At 38.5% G+C, this 23,723-nt stretch overlaps 1 protein-coding gene across 13 annotated transcripts in view; it reads right to left on the reverse strand.

Moving 5' to 3' along the window:
- Positions 1-23,723, reverse strand: part of FHIT (fragile histidine triad diadenosine triphosphatase) — a 1,503,296-nt gene that overhangs the window by 790,156 nt on the left and 689,417 nt on the right. For all 13 annotated transcript variants that reach the window (XM_043442898.1, XM_043442890.1, XM_043442894.1 and 10 more), the window contains one exon: positions 13,732-13,850. In XM_043442898.1, the coding sequence (XP_043298833.1) occupies positions 13,732-13,834 (103 nt within the window). In that variant the 5' untranslated portion in view covers positions 13,835-13,850. The remainder of the gene's footprint in view (positions 1-13,731; positions 13,851-23,723) is intronic.

A 23,723-nucleotide genomic window follows, 5' to 3' on the forward strand; every position in this document is an offset into this window, starting at 1 on the left:
GATACACTAGAACTTCATTAATTAAAATCTCAGTGTTATTAAAACATCAGAAAATGTCAATAATAGCTTAAAAATCAGGTTATAAAATATTTATCTTTCCTAAAGAAACACAAAAAATAGGAAAAAAAAATAGGTAGAAATAAACTGCAATTTTGGAAGGGGCTGTTTCTGGGTAATGAGATTATGGATAGTTTTTATTTTCTATAATGGAAAGACATTCTTATAATTAGAAAAAATAAATGCAAGATTTAAAAATCTGTTACACCTGATATAAACTAGATTGCTTTTTACAGAGACATAATTTAAACAAAACATTTATTTAGCCAAGCAATTCATTAGCTGGTTACTAAAAGACTGCAATGAGAATACTGAATGCTTTGAACATAGGTTAACCTATTTTCTCAGTAACATTTTAGTAGTTTCAGAACTCCACGAGTACTGAATATCTACTGTGTACTGATTATTATATTCAGGACACTGAGATGTAAAAATAAAATAAAAAGAGACATGAAGAAAAGAAAGAAAAGGGGGAAAAGAGTAGTTTCATTGAAAATAAAGTGAGAGTTCTGGGCCGAAACCACTCCAGCATGTATAGGTTGAACGCTGCAAAACGAAGGACTATTGCTTATCAGCAAATTGGTAGCAATCTCATTGCCCTGAGGCTTGTACAGAGATGTTTCACTTAAAACAAAAAATCCATTAAAATTAGTTCAAAGAGCAAGACACAAAGGTGGTGTGAGGGGGTCATTTTTCAGTGCTGCGTGTGAAGGAGACAGATGTACACAGTGACTCCCATCACAGTTAATGAGAGTGGGGCATCCAGACTCCTGGTTTAGACTAATCTAAACCCTGGGAGGAGTTAACAATCACCCTGGCAAAGCAACTCTCAGCCATGAATGAACCCCAGGACTGCTCACTTACCTATTCTTCCCAGGCACTAAAGACAGTAGAAAATAATTTTTTTTAAACCACACCTTACAGGGGAAAAAAAAATAAATAAAAAGGCTCATAAAATGTCAAATTCTCATCATTTTTCAGGTTTATTTTAAATCCTGGGTATTATTTTAATGCCATTCTTAATTGAGTAGTTTAAAAGTGGGTCTTATGTTATTCCAATTGCTATGTGATATTCACATAAAAATCCAGAAATTAATTTGTTTTAAGCTTCAGTTTTATGAACTTTGGGCCACAATTAAATGGGACCCCTTATCCAATCCCAAGCCCTTGGTTAGCCTCAAAGTGTCAGGATAATGACAAAGAAAAAAGTGTCATTATTATGCCATGCTTTCACAGCCAAATCCATTCCTTCTTCTGACTTGTACATCATCTTGATTTAGTCCAGGAAGCTATCTTTATTTTTAGATTAGGAAATAAACAAAAAAGATGAACTCACTTGACTAGAATCCCCAAACGGGACTAAAAACCATTTCTCCAACTCCTTGTCCCAAATTCACTGGTAGTTTCAACAAGTATAAATGGTTCTGCACTGGAAGAGGGTACACAAAATACTAGACCCACTAACAGATAGAGTCTTTCTCCTCCCTGCATGTTCAATGATGCTGGTCACAGAACAGGAAGACAGCCTCTCCAATCATCACTGATCATTGTTTTCCATGGTTTGAGTTCTGTAGTGGGGTCACGGAAGGCCTCTGTGAGGAGGTGAAGACCCAGGGACTGGAACAGAGCAGATGAGAACTGGGGAGGCATGCACGTGAGGGTCAGAGGGAAGCTCATTCCTGGTGAAGACAAGGCTGGTGCAAAAGCCCAGTGGCTGAAACAGCTCACTGAGGCAAGGGCCAGAAATCCAGGAAGCCAAAGTGAAGACTTGAGATGTTATTCTAATTGAAAGAAGCAACCACTGAAAATCTTAAAGCAAGGGAATAATGTGGTCTAATATCAATGTTAAGAAGCCTATGCCAGGTGCTGTGTGATGTTAGATTCAAGGGCAGAGGAGGGAAGTGGTTGGGAGGTGTAAACAAGGAAGTGGAGAAGTGATCATGCCTGGTCCCGGCAAACTTGGGCAGGGTGGTGGCGATGGTGAGCAGCGTTGTAAGGAGATGTTGAGGACGCCCTCAATTACAAGTTCTGGCGTCACTTTCATAAGGAAAGAGCCACAGAAACTACAACTGATCCCTGTTGTTGGTCACGTTTCCGCACTTCCTGAACAATCAGCCTATTTTTACCTCAAGGAGAGCATCTCTCTCTCCTTCCTTAGGTTGGTGCCAGAGACTTCAGGGTCAAATCTGAAACCCATCTCTGACAACTTTATGGACATTTGGTATCTATTTCACGCACTACTTTCACTTTTGGCTCCATCTTACTTTCCTTATTTTCTTTTTGACTCTTGCTTGCTTGCTCTTATTTTTAAAGCACTTAATCTTACTATCTCACCACACTTTATTAGTCAACTTAAGCCATGTTTTAAACACTTTCAGGAAGTAACCAAGTAGACAAACTGCCTCAGTGATGCCCTGGTTACTGTATAAAATAACAAGAAATCTAAAAAAGGCTTTATCAAAGGAATTCATTAGAAACAGATGTATAAAGAAGTATATATGTAAGAGAACATGTATGTGTGAGAAGCCAAGAAGATGGGGCCATAAAAATTGATTGAAGGACTGAAGAAATTGCATACACACTTGCCCTAGACTCCACGAGGAAGGCAAGATGGTGAAAAATAAAATCTTGGGAAATTGAAAAAAAAAAAAATCTTGGGAAATTGAAGTTCATTATTTGCTGAGATACCAAACTGCTTAATTTGTGACATTTAGGAGGATGTTAAATATCACCTCTGACACAGGGCTGAGCCAAGAAAGACTGGTTTCATTGGCCTGGCTGGAATCTACATAGAAATCTTCAGCCGCTGTGCTGGGGTGGACAGAGGGAAGGTATTTTTTTTTTTTTTTCATGCTGAAACCACCTGTTAGTCCTCTCTCTCGGGGCCATGCACTTCGGAACAATAAATTTCAACTACGCATCCACGTGTGAGTGTGTGCGTGTGTGGAGATGTGTAAAATTTCAAGCTGATGCTCCTAACCACCATACTGAATTGCCAGGTTTAAAAATTTATCACATTATTCTACTTGCTAAGTGAGGACCTTTGTCTTTTCTAGGTTTTAAAGCTAAAAATTTCAGATAGTCAACCATAGTTACTCATTGAACAAATATTTACTGACTGTCACGTGCCAGGCACGTCATGAATTCCCACCCTCATGGCAATTCCCACTTTCACAGAGCTTGCATTCTGGTCAGCCTGAGACACAAACAAGTTATATAGTAAGTTCAAATATGATTAATGCCACAAAGAGAAAGTAAATGTGACACTGAAACCTTAAAGAGGAATACCATCCCAAGATGATGCTTGCATACAACGTGTGTTCAACAATCCAATCTCAGATTAAAATTTCCAGTCCTATCTAACACAGATTTGAGATGGAGTCTTGAGCAGTTAGAGCTCTCTACCAACTTCTCCCCAACTCCTGAGACTGAGCTACTCTGGGATTGGAGGCGGAGTTCTGTGTCAGCAGGTGAAGAGCAGGTTTCCCTGGCCCCATTCCAGTTCTATCTGCCGAGAGTTTCTGCAAATATGGTGGTCTCTGCATGGTTCAGAATTCACAGACTTGAAGGTATTCAAGTTCCACCCTCACTCTATCTGCTTCTGAGAACCCACTCACAAAAGGATGGTCATGTCTCCCTTTATAACTTTGCCAGCGGTTTATGATCCAATCACTTTCTCCATAGGCCAGTGCCTCAGTTGGAAAAACAAATCTACCTGACCAGCCTTGTGGCACCTATTGCTGATATTCATGGGTTTTTATGGGCCTGGTGCACTGGGAAGACCCAGAGGAATCGGGTGGAGAGGGAGATGGGAGGGGGGATCGGGATGGGGAATAAGTGTAAATCTATGGCTGATTCATATCAATGTATGACAAAACCCACTGAAATGTTGTGAAGTAATTAGCCTCCAACTAATAAAAAAATTAAAAAAAAAAAAAAAAGAACCAGGGGAGGTATCTGTGTGTTTTCTCCAGGGGCTTTGGAAAATTGGGATAGAGTAGAAACGTTGCTCCCATCTTTTTCTCAGGAACATTATTCTCCTTGCCCTGCAAAAAGCCTCTCCTGATCTCCTTACCCACTACTCAGAAATAGGCAGATGAGAAGCAGGCCCTGGTCTATGTTCGGGTGCAATCCTCATCTCTGTGGGGCAAAGGGGAAGCCTCTTATGGTCCTAAAGAGCCTGTGCTTGCACGGCGCCTCCACTGTGCAGACAGCAGTGTCAACACAGCCTGCAGGTTCTGCTCAGCCAGCATCACACCAAGGAACAAGATGCCAGCATCCTTTCACAAGGATGAAACAAGCCCCTGCTCAGGGCTCTGAGCACATGACACGTGGTGGGGGGTGGAGGAGGGGTAGGAATAATCACTCTGGAAAGAGGTAAGAACACAGCCTCTCAGCATTCTTCACTGCACTCTACTTCCCCTGACCACTTCTCCCCTGACAAGGTTTGTGAACACGGAGGTGGGATTCAACACGTGGGTCTGGTTCTGCTGCCGCCATGAGAGTGTGGCTGTCTCTAACACATGGGTATCTCACCAGAAATGATATCCACCTCTGTTTAGGTTCACACTCCAGGGCAATATGAAAAGTCCCACTCAATGTCTCTTCCAGCCCTGAATTTCAATTTCATTATTGCAGCTGTAGCTCCATGACTTAAAAGCTTCTAGGAGCCATTTCATCCCTAAACAGAATAGAAAATACTAACTAGTATCATATTAACAGATGTCGGCATGAGAAACAAGCTTCAGAATTTAATGTAATTTCTGTTGATTCATTTTATCTTGACAACATCTTATTTAATGAATTCGAAAGCAATCATCTTTGGTAGATGGAAGGGGATCATGGTTTACTGTTAAGTATTAGCACTCAACAGATAATTCTTAGTTTCAACAAATCTCTTGAACTGGAAATAAATCTTCAAGATGAAAAGATCTCTTGGTAACTACGGCCATTTTAAAAACCTATTAGAAAAGAGAAAATGTAGAGAATCAGCTGAATTTCACTCTTCCTGGACTCATCTTACCTGGGAGTGAATTATGCTGCTTGCCAAGCAAGGTGTTTGGCCCCACACTCACAGCGCTGCAGAGTCATGCTTAAGCCACATAGGTTTTTCAGAAGTCCTCAAAGTTAGTCTTATTGCTAAATGATGATTACAACCAAATAGCAAAGACAGAAAAATGGCAGCAAACATTATAAGTGACAGAGTGTAGACTGACTACAATACGGCGCTGGAAAACAGGAATAATGGCGATGTTTAAGACTCCAGGGAAAAGAACTCCTCAAAACACCTAACCAATGTACAAAAAGGTTTGTAGCACATGAGACAGCAACTAGAAGTGGCAGAAAGAGCAACAGAATGAGGATCCAGAGTTTTGGGTGAAGTCTTGACTCCCATGAAGTACGGCCAACACTGGCCTGAGACTCTGCCTTCCCATTCCAACTGGTCAGAGATGATAGAACAAAATAGTGACCTCAACAATGCATTGCTCATCATAAAATATTATTTAATTCACTTATTTCAATTTCAGCATCAGCTGAAGCTACAATACTCTGGCCACCTGATGCAAAGAGTTGACTCATTAGAAAAAACTATGATGCTGGGGAAAACTGAGGGCAGGAGGAGAAGGGGGTGACAGAGGATGAGATGGTTGGATGGCATCAACAACACAAGGGACATGAGTTTGAGCAAACTCTGGGAGCTAGGGAAGGACAGAGAAGCCTGACATGCTGCAGTCCATGGGGCTGGCAAAGAGTCAGACATGACTGAGTGCCAACAACAACAAAAATGTCTTTCAATTAATTTATTTCTATGACATTATTTTCAATAAAAGATATAAGCAAGTTGAATGCATGTATATACACACTCTTTATCCCTACCACATTCACACACATGAGACAGACAGACCAAGAAAACAATGCCTCAATCCTTTCCTGCCACAGTTAAGTTTTCCTCTATATTGGTGTTAGGCAGTTACCATTCCATTGTGAGGAAGCCAGCCATTTAAAACAAAGAAAGAATTTTGTTGTTTTTAATTCATTGGTGACTCTGCTGTTATATGCCAGTCTCCATGGTGTTTAAGAACAAATACCAGGCTTGAGCCACAGGATGTAAAGGAAGCTTCCTCCTATCAGTGTTCATTTCTAAAACCAGGGCTGTAACTGAGGCATCCACTGGCATGCCCATTCCTGTTATTAAAATATTATAATAGTTCTGTCCATACTGCCTCCTGGGAGCTGCTCACACTTCTCTGCCTCCTCCCCCGGGTCTCTCCAGATCTTCCCACAAAGCAGAAATTAACAGGATGATGTTGTGACAGAGCAGAGAACTTTCAGGAATTACACCGACGTTAGGACATTGGTCACTGCTGTGTGTCATATTAATTGCTGCATCTAACAATAATTCCTCTGCCTAAGACATATTCAGCCATATCCCTGATCCCCAACTGTGGGTCCATCTAAGCCAAGTCAAGACTCCTGAAGCATATTTAAAGCCTGGAACAGAAATCTCAGGAAAACAATTTAGATTGCAAAACTAGTACAGATATCTACTATTACAGAGAGTTCTGAGGAGAAGGCCAATTTAGGATTTGTGCCCAAGAGCTATTTGCAAATTTATAGTTATTTTTTCAGTCAATTAGTTTGAGAAAGGAAATGGGAGCTAAGTAAATAAATTAGATCATTAATTTGCAATAAATATAAATTAATTATGCTAATTCTAAGACTGGAACATATATATAAATTATGTATATATAATAAACAAGGCATACACATAAGACTCTATTAGCAAAAGAAAGCCATCTTGACTTATTATGTTATGGAAAATCCATGTATATTCATTCAATAGATTTTAACAGTTTTGATATGTGTATGAAAATATAGGATAAACATTAAACTGCCTGCTGATGTTCTAACAAATCTATTTTCATTCCAAATGGAAATTAGGATATATTTTGCATTATCTGAGTTAATTACATGACATTTCTTGTGAATAATGATGTATTATTCCATTCATTACTTCTAATTATGTTCCGTTACAAGTGCAAGGCTGGCAACACCATGACCAGCCTTTTCCTATTGCTCACAATCTGATAGCTTGCATGGGAAGCAGGTCAAAAATATGCCCAGAATATAATGAACAAGTTCAGATACTGTTAACCATGACAGTTTAAAATTACCTGAGGAAAGTTTCACATGGAAATAAATAGAAATGGGGAATGGCATTCTGTACAGGATATTCATTTTTGCAATTAATATGAAGAATATTCAAAGTGTTATTTTAACACATATAATTATCATCCCACCATTTGCTAGAGCTGGAGACAGAGCATCTCCTGTTCCCTAACACACACACACACACACACACACACTAATAGGATTATGTTCTGTGAGAGATTGGCAGGTGGCAAAGGTATCTTTTTCTGGTTGTAAAATAATTCTGTGGGCTTTGTGCAATTCTAAGAGAATACAGAAACCTCCTAAAAGCTCTGATTAAAAAGCCGGAAGGACTTTCCTCCTCAAATGCCATCACCATGGTCAAGCTGGCTCATCTCACCCCACTCACAGTAGGTCCTGAAGCTAGAAGGTAAATCCTATTATGGAGAAGCAGGCAAGGTCAAAGGAAAACAGTCATAACTAAGGAATGAAGTGCAGGGGCAACGTGAACCACAAAATCACCACTCACCAGTATCTTCACCAACCAGTAGGCTGCGAGGAGCCAGGGAGAGACGGTGGACAGCAGGAAGGGGCTGGATGAAGTCTAGAGAACGGTGTGTACATGCCCCAGGCACACTGTTTCATGGGGGAGTCACCTTCATTTGAAGTCACTGGGGCAAAATACATAAAATCCACACATTTTTCTCCATCCAATTTCAAATGTTCGTTGCACACACGCACACACATACACACACACAAAGAATCTATTAAACCCTTCAGTGTCAGGTGCCAACAATCCATCATTCTGTCTATAATAAAAAATAAAGATGCCAGTCTCAGCTCCAAGAATGAGAAATAAACCCAAAAGAGGAAAAGTCTTGGCAAGGAGCCTTTCTACTCTGCTACCTGAGGCAGTTACTGCCCACTGCCCCTGCATACCGCCTCAGAATCCTACTCAACACTGTGAGCTCACTACCAACCCAAGAAACAGCATTTGAGATAACCATATTTTCTCTCTGAGCAGTTACTCCTCAGATGACAAGCCAAGATAGACGACAGTCACACAAGGTTTGTCTTGTAATGGGGACTGGCAGGATCCTCTGCGCTAGGTTCTGGACACTGAAAAAAGATAGCAGTCAATTTAGTGTATGCCGAAAGCATAGAAGAGCTTTCTGTGTTCCTCCTGACGAAAGCCGTCAAAAACTGTTCAAGCTGGAGGCAATGTACTCTACGGCCCCAGAGGTAGGCACACATTTATGTGGAAGCCTTTCCCACAGAGACAGCATAAGGACACTCTGAGCAATCACTGCTGCTTGCAGACATTTTGGATACAACAATCTGCCAAGTAAAATCAAGAAAAACATGGCTACAAGGAAACCAACTTTTCCCACTACTCAGCTCAGGACAAAGGGTGTATGCTGAGCTTTGAGCACGTCTCCTACAGTATTTTAAGCTGGGTAATATACAACAGGCTCGAAAACGGTGGGGGGTGGGGGTAGGGGAAGGCATATGCTTAGGGAAATTTCAAGAGCAAGAAGGTCTATCTTTAGTAATAAAGATATTAAAATCGTGCTTGCACTCATTTTATTTGCACAGGAAGGTTTTAAAAGAAACTCTTTTTCAGAAATGAAAAGATCATGAGATCACTAATAACTGCAGTTTCCTGAACAATTAAAGAAATTCACAAGATTACAACCTACTCAGGAAATGACAAATATTTCTGATTTTTACGGAAGGACTAAAAGGGCACTTTTATCTATAGCATCTATTCCGTAAGAAGCACTGTTAAGTAATGAAGCTATTTTTATTATCTGTTCCTTTATTTCAAGAATACTCAATATGGCAATGGCCTGAAAACAGAACACTGCTCGCTTAGGGAGGTAAAATTTTGTATTAAAAGGCAATTGCCAGATTTTTCTTTTTTATCTATTGAAGTTGGACCTTAGAACACAATTTCCCTTGCACCAAACTTTTGTTTCTAATATGTCAGCAGAAATGTCCTTTAAGTTACCTAGTCTAATTCTTCACAAATACACTTTGTAAGGCTGTCCTCAATGTATCATCCTAACGTGGCTTGGCCCTGATAACATTCTGTGTGTGATGCTCCCACTTGGAAGAATCTGTTCTTTTTAATAACAGATTCAATAAACTGTTGACAAATGATTTGTATAATATAGTATGGCCAGCAAGCAAGGTTTGTTTCTGTCATTACACAACACATTCAACCTGTCCACAAACGTGGCCATGTTCCCCTTATGTCAGAGCCCTGTATGCCATGCTGAATAGCAATCCAAAGATCAATACACTATCTGCTGAAAACTACAGGACATAACAAATGAATAATTTTATTTACAATAAAAGCCCCAGTCCCCAAATGGATTCCACTAATGTTCAAATTCATTTTTCATGCTCAACTCAAGATGAGAGGTAGATGCAGCCCGATGCAAGGGGAGCGGAGTGGAGACAAGTATTAACCACGTTGACTCAAATGTTTTCAAGCCACGAACAATAGCTGAGCTGCACCAAGTACATGAATAAAACGTTCGCTGCAGAATTCTGAAGATGCAACCTCAAAAATGCTTCTGTTCTCTTCCCAAGACTCCCTGAAAAGCATTTTCCAGCAACAGGAAATTAAGGGATTAAAGACCTTCAGTCATACGCTTCCAGAGTGTTGCACCACAGAGGCCAAAGCCTATTCAATCAACTTTAAACACTGTTTGCAATAAGCAGAAGTGTCTGCTTTAGGTGGGTACGAGGAGGGACATAAGTGGCTCTTCTGAGAATGGAAGCAAACAGTCTTGCTTCAAAAGCATATCTGCAGCCCCTGATCTGAGGGTTCTTTTCCTCCTCAGGAAGGTATAAAGTGAGCCAGTGAGCAAAGTCAAAAAGAAAAGAAGGTTGAGGAGTGGGGAGCAAAATGTTAAGAGAGGAAACAAGTCCAAAGATGACATTTACAAGTCTCTTCTGAATGGCACATTCCCCAGAGGCCACCTCAAGACTCTTTTAAAAACGAAATCATCAAAAATACAAGATAGAATTTTCCAGTTCACAACAAGATAGCAATATACTGCCCTTAAAATACAAACTCGTCCATTGGTCAATTAACACACAGTCAGAGAACAATGGAAAAGAATCTCTTCCCGTCTGCCATCAGTTCATTCACTGTATTTAGGCTTAACACAGGACACTCATAACAGCAATGTAAACAGGACCATAACTGACAGAGCATGCAGGGGAAGTTGGATGAGATACTAATAAATCTGGAATAAAATGGTGACAAGACATGGCTTTGTGCATGGGAATACAGGAAAGGCAGGATCTCAGTATTAATTGAAACTATCCACAAGCTCCTGATGTTTACAGATTCAGTTTAAATTCAGTCAACACAATATTCTGGGTGCTAAGAAAAAGAGACGTACTAAGAGTAGATTTTGCCCCCATCCCTTTCCAGAAACGCAACTCCACACACAGACAAACAGAAATGAACACAGCTCTGGTTTGGGGCAGACTGGGATTAGTGTTTGGCAGGGAGCCTGAAACAGAGTAGCTCAGTAATAAGCTATTGAATGAATCAACATGTGAATAAGGAATCAAGTGTCACAAAAAGGATGGAATTTTTTTTCCCTAAGAGGGCACGACAGGTATCGAAGTAAGCACTTTAGTTCAAGTGAAAAGGAAGGGAAGGATCTCGAGGTGAAGAGAGAAGCAGGAGAAAGAGTGGGGGTCAGCAGGTAAAGGGAAATACACCTGTTTAAGGAAATAGCTGGAAAGTGGGGAGGGTGAGTTAAGATAATGAAAATCTTTTAAAGGGATGCTAAGATTTTTGGACTTTATCCTCAAATTGGAAAAGACCCTGATGCTGGGAAAGACTGAGGTCAGGAGGAGAAGGGGACAACAGAGAATAAGATGATTGGATGGCATCTCCAACTTAATGGACATGAGTTTGAGTAAACTCTGGGAGATAGTGAATGACAGGCAAGCCTGGTGTGCTGCAGTTCATGGGATTGCAAAGAGCTGGACACATCTGAGCGACTGAACAACAATTCTCAAATAAAAGGATATTCATTATATTCATCAGTGATTTTTTGCAAAGGAATAGGAGAGTGGTAACATTAGAGCTGTGGTTGAGAGAGAGACGTAGGCTGGGCTGAGGAATTCCAGGGGTAGAGAATCAGAAGACCTAGAAGACCCACAACAAGGGGCTTTTTAAGGACAGGCAGGGTAGAGCACTGAGGAGGACGGGGTGGGGTGGGGGTAGTGATGGTCTGCTGCAACCATTTCACCATTTATTTTATGAAATGTTAGTAGGCAGAGCTATTCACTGTTTCAATTTCCAAATCACAGGACAAAAGAATATTACTTCACACAAGCAAATGAGTAACTTATTAAGATTCTTCTCACAGTTGTCACCTAAGAGAGTTTACCAAGGTAAAGTAAAATAAAAAGTTTCAGAATCATCATATAAAAAGGATTGCTTGAATCCATTATCCACTGCCCCTGAAATTACCTTAAACACTGTAGACGTAAAAGAGCTTTACAGAGTACAGTGATTGCAGAGTGTACCATTCTCAGCCTTGGAAAGAGCTGAGTCCTTCTCACTAGCTTCCAAACTGAGGTTGTGGATTTTAATACAATGCTCCCCTCGTCCTTGGCATTTACTCAACGAGGTGATAATCAACCAGGACTCATTTTCAAAATGGCAATTTCAGTGCCATCTGGAACAAAACGAGTCATCATTCACTAACTGCTCACTGTTCACTATAAATATTTTCCTTGAAGCAGACACCTCTATTTCAGTTCAAACACATATACAACCCAGGTCTTACACAGCACAGTTTCCTGAGGTGGTTAAAAAGATCCTGAAAAATCAAGTTTCTTACCATCAATATAGGAGTTAAAAAAAAAAATCAAAGTTCATTCCATTATTAACCATTTTTTAAAGAGTGTATCTCTACAACCTCATATACTCTCGGTCCAAAGCATTAAGATTTGTTCATCTAAATTCACATTTTCATCCCAAATTCCCTCAGTTCTTTGACAAAAGTCAATTAAAACTGACACCCAAAGAGAGATGGCATTTAAACAGTATCCTTTTGATACTGGAATTCGACATTTTGCTTAAAAAAATAATCCTCAAAGGAAAAAGGCAACCACAGACTTGCAGCAAAATCAAACGAGAAAATAAAATGCCTGTGTTATTTCAAGAACTTCAAGGTCTTTTGGAGAAACTCAATTTAAAATTGTTACAAAACTTAAAAACTGTCATTTTATAGGAGCATTCTACATCATTTTAGAGTTTTTACTTTAATAAACAGAATATGAAATTTTCTGATCTTATATACTTATAAAATTAAATACTTTTATAAATTTAAAAGTTAAATATTATCAAGAAAAATACATATTATTTACTAGCTTATTGACATTATCATTAGTTTTCTAAATTTATGAAATTTATTTAGGTTAAAAGTTCAAATCAAGAAATTTGGGAGTCTACCACAAAAACCACAATTATCTTTAGCTGTGTGTTTTATTAGTAGTTATATAGTCAAGAAAGAAGATGAGTCATCAAGCTTTCAAGCATTTACAAAAATCTCATTAAAAAAAAATATAACTCACTCTTGGAAAAAATCTTGACACCTTTATATACTCAAAATTACTGAGAAATTTATTTCAAAGTAGAAGCATGTCTCAATGTGGAAATGCTTATTATCTTAAAATACAACATTTCATACTTTGTTGCCCTCTGCATAGTAAATTAAGTTGGGGGGGTGAAATTTTTGAAGAGTTAGTACAAATGTCATCCACATACAGTCACGACTGATAGTTTCAACAACATAAGAATAACTCTCCAGAGCATTTCACCAAATTCTGCCTCTCCCACTGCAAAGAATAAAGCTTCTACTGAAATCGATGGTCAGAGGGAAATAAAATACCCCATATCACCAATGGCACCAGACAATGATCTAGAAGCTGGGATGTTTTCCAAGAGAAAATGCTATCTCAGACTCTAACATAAAATATATATATATATATTTTGTAGTATATTTATGTGTTTGAATGCAATTAAAATTCATAGCTTGAATGATTTCCAAGAGGTAAAGACACCAAGCCAGTCTCAAATCTTCATGTAACACCTTACTTCCACATCACGAGTGTCACCCAATCTCTTATCTTACTATTAAAGTGCACATTTGATACCTGAAAACAAAGTGCTAAGGATATTCATTGGATCCATTTTAGAAGCACCTATTTATTTACACATCTACAACAGTGAAAAGGTCAAGCAAAAACTCACCTCCAAAGCCCCAGTTGCTAAGCAACTCTTTTTTAGAAGTTCTGCAGCGCTGATCAAGCATATTACTGGTGCCATCAACTGGATTCAGAATAAATGTGAATATTGTCCTACCTGGTTTCTCCAAAGGGGGAGGCAGGAGGATTCCTTGCTTACCTTTTTGGTTGGATACTAGAGGTTAATGTCTGTGTTCATTTGGTCTGCTTTCTCTCTTAAAAAAAAAAGGATACGTCCAGGTACCACAGGCTTCCTGTTCACCAGGGCAAAGGACAGTTCTGTTCTGAGAAATACCACCGAGGGCTTGATGAGATGTTGGCCAAATCTGAACGACATCTCCTCAAGGTGAAGTCTGGAAGAGAAGAGGATGTAGAAAATGGATGTTCATCAAATTCCATTGAGAAACTCAGATCATACACAAGAAAGCAGAGTCTATTACTACAGATCCTTAGCTACCAAGAAGACGTCATTTAAGCTGCCCCACATTTAATGTTCACTGAGATGTAAGGTAAGTCCTCTTAAAATATCCCACCCTCTCTACCAGCGTTGGATTTAGTGTTTTCAAGCAAAAGCTCACACACAGACAACAAAACAGTCTTCTTAATCCCTCTGCTCTTCAAGTAGTCACCTTAACTCAAATCCTCGAGGTCCAATCTGTCAGGTACTGTTTTTAACCATCTGTTTCATCATTTTTGCTAAGCTAAAAATTTTCATGGTTAAGCATTGACTATAAACCTTCTAATTCTTAAAGAGGTATCTCTGGGGTCTCTCTTTCCTCAAATGGTTTTATCTGTTTATCTAAAAGCAATTTATAAAAAGTACAAATGCTGTTTGACCTTGTGTAAAATTACAAAAATATATGTGTACTTCCAGGGAACTATTAGAGCAAACTTTCAAAAATTAAGGAGAAAAAAAAAAATCTGAGGAAAAAGAAGAAGAAACAAAATAGAGTTCAAAATGAAAATAATTCCTGGTTGATATAGAGGTAGTACGGAGCAAGGTAGGTGAAGTGTTTCATATCCTCTTTCCTAGGGAGGGCCACAGGCTGGGGTTGGGTAAGAAGATGGGAAAAAGCACGATTTGACACTTGACATCCAGGGTACCAAGAAATGATTTTTTATGAGCCAATATCTATACATGACAGAGTTTCTTTCTGAATGAAAGAAAATACACATCCACCTTGGGAAACCACTTTGGCTTTCTAATTCAGGAACAACCCTACTACAAAACTGATGAAAACTGAATCCTCATGGGAAAACAGAAATAGGATTACAAAACGGAAGACATAAGAAAATGGAGGACTGTTTCATGAAGCATACCAATAAATGTGCAGTTGCTTAATGCCTCTAATGTTTTCAGTGACCCAACAGTTACAGAGGGCTATGCAAAATCCATCTACTTTAGAAGTACCCATATAGCCAGAATTTAACACATTTCAGGTACGAAGAAATAATATGGATAATTTGCCTCAATATACAAACACTGCTTTCTAGAACATCAATAACTCAGATATGCAGATGATATCACCCTTATGGCAGAAAGAAAAGAGAAACAAAAGAACCTCTTGATGAAAGTGTAAGAGGAGAGTGAAAAAGCTGACTTAAAACTCAACATTCAAAAACAAAGATCACAGCATCTGGTCCCATCACTTCATGGCAAATAGATGGGGAACTAATGGAAACAGTGGGAAACTTTATTTTGGGAGGCTCCAAAATCACTGCAGATGGTAACTGCAGCCATGAAATTAAAAGATGCTTGCTCCTTGGAAGAAAAGCTATGACCAAACTAGACAGAATATTAAAAAGCAGAGACAAAGTTAAGTCTTTGTCAAAGTTATGGTTTTTCCAGTAGTCATGTATGGATGTGAGAGTTGGACTATAAAGAAAGCTGAGTGCAGAAGAATTGATGCTTTTGAACTGTGGTGTTGGAGAAGACTCTTGAAAGTCCCTTGGACTGCAAGGAGATCCAACCAGTCCATCCTAAAGGAAATCAGTCCTGAATATTCATTGGAAGGACTGATGCTGAAGCTGAAGCTCCAATACTTTGGCTACCTGATGTGAAGAACTGACTCACTGGAAAAGACCCTGATGTTGGCAAAGACTGAAAGCAGGAGGAGAAGGGGATGACAAAGGATAAGATGGTTGGATGGCATCACCAACTCAATGGACATGAGTTTGAGCAAACTCTGGGAGCTGATGATGGATAGGAAAGTCTGACATGCTGCAGTCCATGGGGTCACAAAGGGTGACATGACTGAACAACTGAACTGAGAACAAGTACAAGTATCTCATAAAAATGAAAGGTCAGTGTGGATACTGAACATCATCTAACCCAGAGGTTTTCAAGGTGTGTTTCCTGGAGCAATAGCATCAACATCACCTGGGGAAATTAGAAATGCAAATTCTTGAGCCCTACTCCAAAGCTACCAAACCAGAAACTCTGGGAGAAGGGCCCAGAATTCTAAGCTTTAATAAGATGTCTGGATGATTCAGAACCACTGGTTAAACCCAACTATTCTCCCAATCTTTTCCTACAAAATCTTTGCCAGGTAGCTGGCTAGCCTATGTTCAAAAATACACAGTGATATGAAATTCACTAACCAATCCTTTTCAGATAACCAGCTTCATCAATTACACAGTTGCCCTCCCTACCAAGTTCACCTTTCATCATTGATTTATGGTTTGACGGATCATATGAAACAAGTATCATGCCAAGTGGAAGTGCTTTAGATATTTGAAGTTAATCTGTATTTTTTATTTCCCCCAGTTTTTCTAGAATGAGCATGCAATTCATTTCAATCATTCTTCAAACAGCATTGGTTCAAGTTCCCTAAAGTTACCTGTATACTTTTGCTCCCTTAGCATCCACTTTCTGTACTTCTGGTCGTATCACCGTAATTTCTGTTTGGGTAGTATCCCACCATATTCCACATGTTGGGTTCTTCCTACTGCCTGGTTCTAGGGATGGGAAAGCGGCGCAGGCACCCTCAGTCCTGTGTCACATGACTGATTCAGGGGTGCTCACAGGAGAAAAATGAACCAGCCAAAGAAAGGATGTTCATGAGAGGATGACTGCTCATACTATGGAGAAAGTGCTTGCTTTCTGCTTAGGTGCTGTGAACTTGAAAGAGCTAAAGAATACCCTAGAAAGAGTCTGCCTCTTATCAGAGCCAACACGGAGGCCAGGAAAACCAAAATACAGAGAGAGACCCATACCTGATGACACTGGTCGAGCATCTGAATCTAACAGTTCTGAAAGGACGAGCGTCCGTGGACCATGTTTCCTCTAATGGATAATTTTACAGAGTTGACTTAAGCATACGCTTCAGTTGATGAGCTTCTATTGCCAATCCATGAAAGACTCTCTTCTGGTTTTCATTTTTCTTCTTATTTTCAGTTCATCCTCTATGTTCAAACCCATTCCTTCCTTTCCCAGCCTGGGGTTTCATTTTTTTTTTTTAACCAAACATAATGCTATATTTATAAGCTTCACTGTATTTTTAAATGAATACATGGTTAAGAGTCTGCCTGCAATGCAGGAGACCCAGGTTTCATCCCTGGATCTGGAAGATTTCCTAGAGAAGGAAATGGCAACCCCGCTCCAGTATTCTTGCCTGGAGAATCCATAGACAGAAGAGCCTGGTAAGCCCCAGGCTATGGGGTCAGAAAGAGTCAGACATGACTGAGCAGCTAACACCCACTAATGCTGTATTTATAAGCTTCACTATATTTTTCATAAATACTTTTTGTGTCAAAGGACTTCCCTGGTGGCTCAGACGGTAAAGTGTCTGCCTACAATGCGGGAGACCCGGGTTTAATCCCTGGGTCAGGAAGACCCCCTGGAGAAGAAAATGGCAACCCACTCCAGTACTCTTGCCTGGAAAATCCCATGGACAGAGGAGCGTGGTACGCTACAGTCCATGGGGTCACAAAGAGTCGGACACAACTGAGTGACTTCACTTATGTGTCAAACTCCTGTACATAGTTTTAAAATTTGTATAGAAGTTGCATCATGCTTTAAATCTGTCTTTTCCTCTCAATGCTGTTTTAGAGAGTGTTGTAAATAGACGTAATTCACTCTCCCTCTCTGCACTCCACTGTCATTTTCCTTTTCTATCCTTTTAGTGCAGAAGAGCTAGCTTTCTCAGTCTTTCACCACAAATAACACTGAGATAACTATACTTACATACATTTCTGTGGGCATCTATGCTAGTTCTATTATTGGGTGTTAGGTTATATATACACTTATACTCTTAAAAACATTATGGATCATTTTGCATTCCTAGAAGCAATATAAGATTTCTATTTTCCCACACCCTTGTCAACACCTGAGAGTATCTGATTTCCAAGGTTTTAGTTCTATGACAGGCAAAAAGGCGCTTTTGAATTTTAACTAGTCTCCAATGTGAATCTGCCTGCCAATGTAGGAAACACAGGTGTGATCCCTGGGTCGGGAAGATTCTCTGGAGGAGGAAATGGCAACTCACTCCCGTATTCTTGCCTGAATAAGCCCATGTGCAGAGGAGCCAGGTGGGCTAGGGGTCACAGAGAGTCTGACATGACCGAGCATGCACGCACACAGTGAAATCTGTGTGTATGTCTATTTCTCTTTGTATGAACCACCAATTCATATTTTTCCCTCTTTTGTCTTCGTTTCTTCCCTCCTATTTCTGATTTTTTGGAGTCCCATGTGTATTTAAATATTAATCTTAGTGCATTAAACATGACAGTTGTATTTTCACCATCTGTTAGTTTTTCTATCACAGACTCCATTGAACAAAAGCATTCATTTTGATATATTCATCAACTTTCTTCTCATGGTTTGTGCTCTGTGAATATTTCACAACAAACCCTTTTCGACTGTAAGATTACAAAAATGTATTCTTAAATTTTCATCTACCAGCTTTATATCTTAACAGTTAGGTATTTAATCTACTTGGAGCTATTTCTGAAGTACAGAAATGGTTTCATTTTTCTCTTTTTGTACACCAACTTTCCCAGCACCAACTGGTAGAAATGATTACACTTAGTTCTCCTATGTACATAGGAGTGAGTCTAGACTTTATTATATCCTTTTCTATGCTAGATGCTAGAGAATAGGAGGAGACTTTTTTCTCTAAAGGGCCAGGTTCAGTCTATCTTGACAGCATGAAAGTAGCCACAGACAATAAATAAAGGAATGGATGTGGCTGTGTCCCAATAAAACTTTATTTTTAAGAACAGAAGGCAGGCTGAATTTGGCATGTGGACTGTAGTTTGCCAACTTCTGCTATATATATATTAATGCCTTGCAAAGTGAAGGTCCTTCTTTATCTCTTATTTATTCTCTTATATAAATATCAGATTCAATTATACCCCTTCAAAACAACTCTTGTTCAGGCATTGATTAGAATTACAATGAGCTTAAATTTTATTGGAAGAAATACAATATCTTCACAATATTCAATCTATTTATTATAAATGCTGCATTTATGGTCTATAATTCTATAATAAAACCCTTGTAATAGGGTTTTAAATTTCCCATATATGTTTTATGAATTCTTTCTTAGATTTATTCCTAGATAGCTTTTAGTTTATGTCAGTATTATAAATGGTATCTTATCATAGTTTATAATTGGTTACTCCCAATACAGACAAAAGCTGTTGATTTATTTTTGCTGCTCTTAAGAGCTGGCAGCCTAGCTGAATGCTTCTATTGCTGACAGTTTTTGCTAATTCTCTTTGGTTTTCTAAATAAATGATTTTATTATAAATCATAATTATTTCTTTCAATTAATCTACTGATATCGATTTGTCTTACTACATTGGTCAGGTATCTGGTAATATGTTGATAAATAACAGCAACAGAAGTGTTCTTGTCTTGTTCCCAATCTTAACAAGAATGAGTTTAAACTTTTGTCTTTTTCCATTAAAAATGACATCTGCTATAGATTCTTAGGATAAAGCCTTTATTAAGCTAAAAAATTTTTCCTGTTTCAATTTTGGTAAGAGCTGCTTCTACTTGAAAAAGAAAAAACTTTATTAAATGCTTTTTATCAATGATCATGCAATTTTTCATTCTTTGCCATTAATGTGGTAAATTACAGTAAAAGATTTTTTAAAGCACTGAAACATCCATTCACTGTTATGATTACTTCAATTTAGTCTCAATGTACAATTAGTATTTTTTAATACATGGCTATATTTGAATTATTTGTGTTTTTAAAGTCATAGGTGAATCTGGTCAGTATTTTTTACTTGTTTTTTGTTTTCAAAATTAAACTTAATAGGTTGGCTTTTAAGATTAAGTTTTGATCATCATTACATACAATTTATTTAATGGTTGTTAAATTTTTCTTCCATCAGTTTTTTTAGCCATGCATCCTTTTCACGTATATGTTCATCTGCACTGGTAAAAATGTACATCCTTTTTAACAGAGTATTATATCCAATTTATGAAATTTTTCAGAGGACTATATTTTGGTTCTTTGCTTTTATTAATTTTCTCTGTCCCTTATTTTCCTTATTTACATTTGTTTCCCTTTTTTTCTTTCTTTGTTTTCTTCAGGTAACCATGTTACAGTTTTTCTAATTATTTGTGTCATACACTGAGCTTACAGAGTTGCAGACTATCTAGTTTTTTCTTGAGTAACAAAAGCTGTATATTGCCATCAAAGAACTCTATTAGCTATCTCTCTCAGTTTTTGAACTACTGTGCTTTTATTATCACTCAGCTTTAAAATTCTGCTATTCCTGTTATCTTTTCCTATTTAACCTGAGGGTTATTTCATAGTATGTCTTTTCATTTCAAACATATGGAACACTTTTGCTATCTTACTGTTAATAATGACTGATTTTGAAGCACTGTAGTTAGAGAAAAGAACCTCTATAATGTTGATTTGGTAGAATGTGAGGCTTCCTTCCTGATGCATTAAAACTTGAAGCTTGTGTCTAATCCACACGCCCTCCAAGATAAAACATTCTGCATTTGTTGAGTAAGAAGTTCTACATACATGGCAGAGCAAATCATTGCTTGTTTTCCACATCTTCCTCTGCTTACTTTTCGTCTCATCTCATCAGTTTCTGAAAACACTGTATTAGATTTCTAACAGCAACTGCTTAATCAATGTCACATGCCAGAAATTACTGTTTTCTACATTATGGCATGGGCATATGTCCCTGCTTAATTTATTCCCTTCATCTGTTGTTCCTTTTTCTTTTTGTCTATATCTGACAAGCGTAAATTTTTCCATCCCCTTATCTTCCACCTGTGTCCTTTAAATTTTTTTTATATATAAACATAGCATTTTGCTTTCTATACATTGGACAATCTGTCTTGATTAGTTTAACATCCATACTTGTTTATCTTTTTGTTTCACTTTTTTTCTCCTCTCCCTACCTTCCACAGGCTAAATCAAGCTTTTTCCTATGTTACAAAAATTACACATTCTATTTTGTTTCAATAGCATTATTCTCATCTTATTACAACCCTTACTAAAGCTCAATTTCCTCATCAATATCTAAAAGCAGACCAGTATCTCTGTCCTTAGCATATACTTAACCACCCTGGATCTCTTTGAGATCTCATCCCCCATCTTCTCTCTGTCCAATTTCTGATGTTTTAAAACAACATGATGTTATAATTTCAAATAGTTACTGATATGCTGGTTTTGTTTTTGGCCACTGCTTCCTCTAGGGATCATAATTTTCATATATCTTATTTTCAAAGGCCCACAGACATTCCCTTACACCAGGTGGCAGCGGGTTCAGCACTGCTTCCTCTTGTAAACTTTAGCCCCCTCTTTGGTTCTGTCCCCCATGCCTTTTTTCAAAGCTCAACTATGCTTTTGAGTAAATATTTTTATATTTTATGTAATATTCCAAATTAACTTTTTTTAGGGAACAATTTTCCAATATCTACCCTATAATATTCCTAGAGACAAGTTGTCACTGCAGCCTTCTCTCTGTGTTCTGTTCTTAGAAAGACACAAGTCATTGATTCAGGGCCCCCTCCAACCCAGGATAACCTCATCTTAACTAATTATATGTGCAAAGATCCTATTTTCAAATAAGATAGTTCTGAGGTTCCTTTCAGTGATGATATTATTCATCCCACTACAGACTACTTTCCTGATTTCTACCGTTTGGATGTCTATTAACCTTTTCCACATAAGGTCTTTAGTTTTCAGTGGATACTTTATATTCTTGGTTGCTATTTTTTCCAAATATTCCCTGACCTCAGAATCCCTGAAAGGCAGAGAAGTCAACTATCTGTTGGGGTTCTGGAAGGCCACCCCAAAGTGTGCCTCAGTGGCATATTGATCATTCTGTATTAAAGCTACTTAAGCAATAGCCAGTGCAAGAGGGACACTCTGACCCTCCCCATCTGTCTCCCTGAAAGCAGGAAGTAAATCTCCCCTATGCAACGTGCCTTCCTGGCATTTGGAGGTAGAACTCCCTTATCCCCAGAGATAGGGAAGTCAGGCCAAGAAGCCTATATGAACAAATCTTGTTACTTCTTTAATTTACTAAGGCAAGTCTAAACTGTTTAGATTCTTCACTGATTGAACACCCCAAACCTGTTTATTTGTCTTGTCAATTCCTCACACATTTTTCTAAAACATATAAAAGCTGCCTTCTTTGGCCACTTCTTAGTTCCTAGACCACCATGCACATGAATTAAATTTTTTTTTCTCCTGTTAGCTCTCTGATGTCACTTGTATCATGAGTCCAGCCACCAGAATTCAAGAGGAATAGAAGGGGAAATTTTTCCCTCTCCAACATATCTAACACCTCTATTCCTACTCCCTCTCAAATCTTTCTTCCATTTTCTCATGTATTTTTTTCTTCCTGATGCCTTTTGGGAGAAGGCCTCAATCCATCTGACTGCTGATGAGTACCAGCATGAACATGTCTTCCAGGATGCCGGTTCCTAGAGTTCATGTTAGGTTTAATTATGACCCATCTCTGCTCTACGCGAGGCTACCTTGCCTCTCCCTTGCATCCTTTTCAGTTATCACTCTTGCCAAAGAGCTCATTTATTTCTGTTTCTCTTCTTTTCATGAGTTTAGTTTGCCAACAATTTGAAATGTTAACTGCTGTGTTCACTATTCCTTCCCTTTTGGTATATCCAGACAGCTCACAAACTACCCATTGTTGAGAGGAAGCATCAAGAGGTGGAATGAGTGTCCAAAGCACATAAACTAGAGTCTTGGTTCCACCACTCCCTAATCCTCAGTGATTCACTGAACTTCTCACTCTCAAGTATCTCATCTGAAAGTAATAGATGACAGATATTACACAGCACTGGAGAAGGAAATGGCAACCCACTTCAGTATTCTTGCCTGAAGAATCCCATGGACAGAGGAGCCTGGCGGGCTACAGTCCATGGGGTCACAAGAGTCAGACACGACTTAGACACTAAACCAGCACCACCACCACCAGTATACAGCACAGGGAACTATACTGAGTATCTTGCAATAACCTATAATGGAAAAGAACCTGAAAAGCAATACGTGTGTTTGTGCATACAAGTAGAACTGAGTCACTTTGCTTTACACTAGAAACACAACCCTTGTAAATTACCTACACTTTTATAAAATTTAAAAAAAAATAATGGATGACCGAGCACATTTCACTATGTCTGTTACATGACATAGGCAGCCCCAAATGGTAATATTTTTATATTTCCTTGCTCAAATCCAATTCTGTCTCTCCTTTAACTGTGGTAAATTCTGCCCACTTGCAATGCTAGCAGAAATGTTACCTCAAGTTTTAATTTCAGTGGAGAAGAAAAATACTTCAGTAACTATAAACAGAACAAAGGTAGAAAAGAATAAGAGCCAATATTGTGTGATAGGAAGATTCCTACATCTCCAGAATCTGAAACTGTCTGCAATTCTGAGATAAATATTAAATACTTCCTTCTCATATGAAAAGTACAGAAAGCAATTTATTTTACAGTAAAGTAAAATTGCTGAATCTTTTTTAAAACCAAGCAAGATGGCTGAATGTACCATATTTTGTGGAATTCTTAGGGAAAAATCATCTCCTGGGATCTATTTCTTAATAAATGTGAAGAAGATAACTTCTGGCATCCAGAGAATCAAGAACTGCGTCAGGGACCTCAGTGTAAGGCTTAGGACCTTAGTCTTACTCGTGGTCTTAGCTAAGACAGAAATAGAAGGGACTAGGTTCATTCCAGAAAGTGACTGAGGCCTGCATGTGTCTCTATAAGTAAATATAGT

This window comes from Cervus canadensis, chromosome 22 (assembly GCF_019320065.1).
Source record: "Cervus canadensis isolate Bull #8, Minnesota chromosome 22, ASM1932006v1, whole genome shotgun sequence".
Classification (NCBI taxonomy): domain Eukaryota; kingdom Metazoa; phylum Chordata; class Mammalia; order Artiodactyla; family Cervidae; genus Cervus; species Cervus canadensis.